A 6,508-nucleotide genomic window follows, 5' to 3' on the forward strand; every position below is an offset into this window, starting at 1 on the left:
CTTATATATTGTCATTTGAATCTTACATTAGAGATGACTAGCATGTCATTATGTGCTAGTGACATCGAAAAATAAAACATATCTTCACTGTCTACTTTCTGACTATTCAATGAACCACATACCTTCAGGACAATGAAGATAGTTGCACTTTCTTATAGGCTAAGTAACACTCCATTGACGTAAAATTAATCCAGAAAAATAATATCAATATTTCCCAACGAAAGTGTTATTTACTTAGCCGAACAAAAATATATTTATTTCCGTTCAATATGTTTGATTCTAAAGCAGCTTTAAAAATGTTTGGCTGTCAGCATTATAAAACGTTACAAGTTATTGAAACCCTAAAATCACCATGGCCTCCAAACGTCGTCTTCAAGCGGACTCAAGGATTGATTTGATCTTCCTGCTACAGCATCGGATGAATCAAACTTTGCTGTCAACTTGAAAACATGCTCGTTTACCTCCCTGGACCAAACAGTTGCTGATAAGTTTAGAGGTTTATAACTCACATGGGCACAGTTGTGTATAGGCTCGTAGCGATGATGTTCTGGAGTTGGACTTTCAGTATAATTGTTGCTTTCATATCTGGAAGCATCTAAAGATTTGTTTGAGATATCCATTACCATGCGATCTGCTTTGAAAAATAGGTTTTGATCAAATGTTTCTGAATCTTTAGATACTGCGCTCTGATTGGGCGTTGAAAAAGAGTTTGGCCATTTTTTACTTAAATTTAAAGGTTCTGAGAAAACATCGATATCATGGATTTGTTTGTCTTTAATTTCTGGATATGACTTAATACAGTACTGATCTAGGTCAGTTTCTTGAAACTCTGTCATGTTTTTGGGAATACCAAAATCTTTCCCACCTGCAGTTAACATGTCATGCTTCACTTGAGGCTGACGTCTTGGTGTACAGAAATGTGAAGGAAGATTGGGTGGAAAAGTCTTCGTTTCATTGACATCAACGGTGTTTGTATGGTTGTTATTAGAGGTGCTAAACATTGGGTCATTATTTCTTATGGGTAACATTTTCCAAGGAATATTCAATTTTTCTGGACATATTTTAGAAAGAATTTGCTTGTTTGATCCTATATCAAGAATACACTCAATATCTTTGTCGACATGAGTCTCGCTACATTTAGAAACTCTTTTGTTTGTTACAAGACAATCAGCATCGACGTCAACAGTTTCATTCGAATAATGTTTGCAGTGATTGCGTGCCATTTCTGTTTCAGTTGAATTCTGGCAAGTGGAAGACGAAGAAAAAGACGCTGCGCAGAAATTTTTAGAGCCCAAGACAGCAACATTTCTGTCAGCTGTTTGCGTTTCATAGACTACATGCCCGTTATTCTTATCTCTTTCTAAGTATCTGTTCTCATTGTGGGAAAAGTCTTGGACGTTGTCGAGCTGAGAGAACTGACCTACCTTAGGATCGCCGCTCTGGTCTATTGATAGTGTGTCATTAGAAGAATTGCTACAAACTACGTTTTCGTCCCGAATCTTTTTCGACAAACTGAACCCGAAGTAAGAGCCTGAAACATTGCTTGCTTCGTCGAAATTTAAGCGTCTCTTCAGCGCATGTTTAGTTAGGTTGCTGTTGTTGAATAGAAAGTGATCTTTGTGTTCGTTGTTAGCAGGACTCAATCCACGCACGTCTGAAACAAGAGGCACTGCAGAAGACTGAATACATTTGTAATGGTTTGAATTAATTTTAACATGTTGATTAGAGTCTTGAACATCATGATGTATGCTGGACATTTTGGTGCTTTTAGTCACAGGTATGTTGAGAGTAACAGTTTGCTGAAGGGAAGGGACATCACTCTCATCAAACGATGTGCAGACGTAAATTGGAAGAAACAATGGTGTCATTTTTTCCATCTTTTTAAGGTCTGTATTTTTATGAGAAGAGTTTGAATTAGTGATTACGTAATCAGAAAGAGCATTCTGTGTTAAACCAAAAGTAGGAGACGCTATGTATTGAACGGTTGAAGTCTCTTCTGAAGCGTCACTAGATTTCTGATTGGTACAGATAGGTTGAGATTTACGATCTTGTTGTAGCTGAGAGTCAGAGAAATCAATCTCTTGCTTAGAATCACTGCTTTCTAGCGGAGAAAGATTTTCAGTAGAATCGTATCCAGTGTTCTTTAAATCTTTGGTTGTAATGGTCACCGTTTTAATGGTTTCATTACTCAGTACCAATGATGTGCAGGTATTCAAATCAGTAATTTGTTGCCTTTCAGTAGGGGCGGGCTCACTCGCCAACTTCTCCGTGTCCAGGTAGTCAGACGTGGACGATACACTGGAAACAGGGCTGTGTGGCCTTGGCTTAACGCGTGAAAGTGAGGCCAGTTGACTGGATAGGTTGGTAGAGGATAAGAGACATCGTGTGATGATAGAATTAGGTTTAATTGATGATGAAGTCTTGGTCTTACTAGAAGATGTTTGGTCTTTCAATCCTTGAAAAAAAAAAGTTTATATAAATATATTTTGTTTGATGAATACAGAGACACTCCTACATATTGTTTTAAATATAGTCGCTTTATATCTTATACTTCCAACAGCATTACCTCCCTTATGAATAGTTAAAATCCCATAAGCCTTATAATGTATAAATATTTGTTATAATCAGGGAATAATCGATGCGTCCTCATACTATTGGTGACAAATGGACACTTCTTACAACTACAGATTTATAGAATGTCTCTAACAGCTAGTAAACAAATTCTCGAATTATCGATATCATTTCCATCCAATTATTTATTGACAATTCGTTAAGTCAGTTAATTATCACTACATGACGAAACGTGTTCTCCAATACTGGAGATTTCCACCATGAAACTATCAATGTGCAAACAAAAGAGCTGAGATTCTGCAGTGTTAAAAAGTGCCCCCCCCCACCTTATCAACATCTCATTTACTATGCACACCGGAGACACTAACAAAACATTTGTAGAGGTTGTTTGTTTCACCATAGAGAAACATCTCTAATACTGACTACAATAATAAAATGTTCTGGCCGTGAGGGGACGGAAGGGGGAGGGAGAGAAATAGAGAAAATGTTTTCATCCAATTTTTTTTTAGCAAAATCTACTATCGCCCCGTGAATGATATTCCAACACCAGAGCTAGTGATGACTACAAAGTATTATAAGTAAGAAGTATGATTTAGGAACTGTCTTTACAAAGATCGCATCACATTTGTTATAGTCTCTTTGTATATATTAGCAGCAATTTTCTCCATTTCTTTACCCCGAGATTTTGCTGACCAATCGGAATCAATTATGTCAGAGCTGTTTGTTTCTATTATTTGACTTCTTGCATACAAAGACGCGCGGTACGAACATTAAAAAAAAAAAAAAAAAAAAGAAACGCTAAACTACATACCAGAGAGGGATGAGGACGGAGACTCTGGTCCACTCAAGTGGTCAAGAAGTCGTTCTCTAAGGAGACCGGAGAAGGAATCAGATGACCTTTGACCAATATTTCTTGAGCTTGTCATTAAAACACTTGTATTATCTACATAAATATAGAAATGTATCTCTATTATCAGGTGTTTAAAACAAAAACCAACAGTCACATAATGAAGAGTAATATAATAATATATAACAGTAATATTAAAACGCTAAATGCACATTTTTAAATGGCCCATTGCGCTCTTACTCTTGGCATGTATCAAACTCTAAAATGCGTGACTATTCTGTGACGAAGTTGTGAATAATTTCCCACAAGCCTTTCTAGTTCACTATTATTTTAGAAGAAATTTCTTACCAGTGTGAGTATTTTTCAACTGGCGCAAATACCTCACGGCCATCTCAAGGATATCTGCTTTCTCTAATTTTGTATAGCGGCGATTCTGAAACAAAAAAAATTATAACATTTTATGTCATAACATCCCATTGAGCAGAGGGCGGTAAGTTTGAAAATAAATCAAGTAAGGGGAATAACTAAAAAAAAAGTAAATTTGGAGTGTACTTCTGAAAGACTGACGTCACAATCTACTGAAATGGCAATCGGGCAATGCCACGGTCTGATAACAAGCTTTTAAAGCATACCGCATTAAACTATTAAACATAGTCTTTGTAGGCTCACCACCCTAGTTTGTGTATGGAGGCTACCAGAATACATTCTACTTAGCCAAACAATAGGACTATCTTCTTTTTATAAAAGCCTTAGACTACTTAGTATTTATTAGCTCTTCTTCTGGATTACCACATGCGTTGTGCCAAATACATCAGAATTAAATAATACTTTATTTAATGACACTATTATTTGTAGTTCTAGTTTATGAGCTTATATATACTGATGTTGAAATATAAGCCTTATGTTGATTTGTATTAAGTTAGATCTATATATAATAGATCTAGATGATTCTAGTTACCCAACTAAGGAAATTGTTGCCCTTTAGTTCTTTACATTAAAAAAAAACAACAACCTTTGAACATTTAGTCAACTCTGACGGGTACGAAAGAGTGTTGACCAATAGCCATTAGTGAACTTTAATCAGTCATTGATTATTTATATCCATATAAATTATTTTCTTATAACTTACTTGGCTGACATCCCCTTGAACAGATTCAGGAATCAGGGCCCGTAACTCTGCTAAACTGGCGTTGATGCGAGCTCTTCTACGTTTTTCCATTGCCGGTTTGGAGTTCTGAAATACACCAAGAAAATAAACCATTTAGTTTTATCACTTACATAGTCTGAATGTTGACAGTAGGTGTCGTGTGGACTCTTAAGGCCAATACTGACTATAGCTATTGAAAAGTATACCAAAAAAAACCTCATCAAACAGGAACATGTACATAGCTTACACATTTCGTAAACTGTATAAAGTACGGTGTGATGTATGCTAATCCCATTGCAGTAGTTAGAGATACAGAATTATTTAATATTTTTTTCTCTATAATAAACATTTCCTAGAAGTAATATCGTGGTATTTAGTAACTGTAAAAGACTCGAACACAAGCCTTATTATTATTTTGTAACTAATTAGGCCAATATAGCGCCTTGATATTAATATCTAGGTATTCAGTGTCAGCTTAAACAGTATAAAAAATTATAGAACTTAAGAATTGAGTATTAGGTAGTGTCTGGGTATTTCGTAAATTTGGTATTTATTTTATTGGTATTTAATGCGAAAGTGTCTAATATCTGGATTTTTTTTTAAATGGAAAACATTATATTTAAACTTTTTTTTACTTGTCATTCTTATCATTACTAAATTTTATAAAAATTCTTCAAAGAATTCTTCTTAAATTAATATTATTTCTATAGCCAAATTTAAAATCGTTCATAAAAAATTGAGGACAATAAAAAAAAAAGAATATCGACTTTTAATTTAGTTCTTGAATTCGTCTTATTATAAATTGTGTAAAAAAGTGTTTAAGTTCCTACATTTCTATTAAGAAATAAAGTAAAAAATCTTAGCCTTACCTTTCCTTCCAGAGTCCAGGCACCACTTCTGGTATTCCTCGTGTCTGCTCGCATTATGAGGGGCCGTTAATATAAAGAGAAAAGGGGGAGGGGCGGACACTTTGCTAATTGAACAAATCGAGGTCACACCACGTCACGCAAATTTCTTTAACTGTGACCTACTTTAAAAAATTGACCTTTCACGTGGAAAAAAAAAAGTTTGTTTAAAACATTTATTCTTTCGAATCGAGGCCACGGGCTGGCACTGAACTGGTCCAGTCCAATTGGAATGGAAAGACCCAGGTGCTAGTGTCTTAGTGTTTTTTCTCCCCTTCTCCTTCTTGCGCCGGTGGGTGACCTGAAGGGTCACAGATGACCCTCCTCCGTTTCGCCTGGCCAGTCACGGCTCGCCCCCCGAGGGCCACGCGAGGACAGTTACCCAGAGTGTGGACCTTGGCTGAGGCCTGTTGAATTAACCTTGAACAAAAACTACAACAAGACAAGATATCGTCGGGAGGAGGGGAAGTCAATGGGAGGGAGGGAGGTATCAGGACTGAACGTGGAGTTTATATTGTTTTAAAGGAACAATAGACTAGATCTTCTCTGAGTCAGAGTATTGAACATTCTATTGATAGGTCTAGAAGACGGCGCACAAAATATTCCCGTAATGAACATGTCCTACATGAACATGTCCTACGTGAATATGTCCTACATGAACATGTCCTACATGAATATGTCCTACATGAATATGTCCTACATGAATATGTCCTACATGCGGAAACTCCATTTAATTCCATTTTTTTACAATATCTCTATTCATGTCGCACATTTATAGGAAAAAAAACTCGGATACGGCTCTTACGATTTTCTTAGCAAACATTTGATGTATATCTTTAGGAATAGATTTACTATCTCGTTGGCCACACTGGGAAAATTCTAGTTTGACCTTTATGACTTTTCAAAGTATCCAAAAAAAAAAAATTAACTTTGGCTAAAGTACTAGAAAATCTTTATCTTGAATAGATTACGTCCTCGGTTATTTCCGTAACTCTCGTATAGCCATTCAAGAGTTTAATAAATTCATCAACTTTCAGC

At 35.9% G+C, this 6,508-nt stretch overlaps 1 protein-coding gene across 1 annotated transcript; it reads right to left on the bottom strand.

The window, feature by feature from the left end:
• Positions 1–5,685, bottom strand: LOC106071726 (uncharacterized). Its single transcript, XM_056008727.1, has 5 exons — positions 5,435–5,685; positions 4,548–4,652; positions 3,767–3,851; positions 3,383–3,514; positions 1–2,455 (listed from the first exon to the last, which is right to left on the bottom strand). Exons 1-5 carry the CDS (start codon positions 5,486–5,488, stop codon positions 348–350), a joined length of 2,484 nt encoding a protein of 827 aa, XP_055864702.1. The 5' UTR covers positions 5,489–5,685; the 3' UTR covers positions 1–347.
• Between the last annotated feature and the right edge of the window lie 823 nt (positions 5,686–6,508).

The sequence above is a fragment of the Biomphalaria glabrata genome, chromosome 13 (genome assembly GCF_947242115.1).
Source record: "Biomphalaria glabrata chromosome 13, xgBioGlab47.1, whole genome shotgun sequence".
Taxonomy (NCBI): Eukaryota; Metazoa; Mollusca; class Gastropoda; family Planorbidae; genus Biomphalaria; species Biomphalaria glabrata.

Excerpts from the sequence above, each read along its gene's own strand:
- LOC106071726 (XM_056008727.1), bottom strand. The coding sequence starts at position 5,488 with ATGCGAGCAGACACGAGGAATACCAGAAGTGGTGCCTGGACTCTGGAA. Across the intron at positions 4,653-5,434 it reads CCTGGACTCTGGAAGGAAAG|AACTCCAAACCGGCAATGGA; the intron begins GTAAGGCTAAGA and ends GGTGTATTTCAG. Across the intron at positions 3,852-4,547 it reads TTCAAGGGGATGTCAGCCAA|AATCGCCGCTATACAAAATT; the intron begins GTAAGTTATAAG and ends TTTTTGTTTCAG.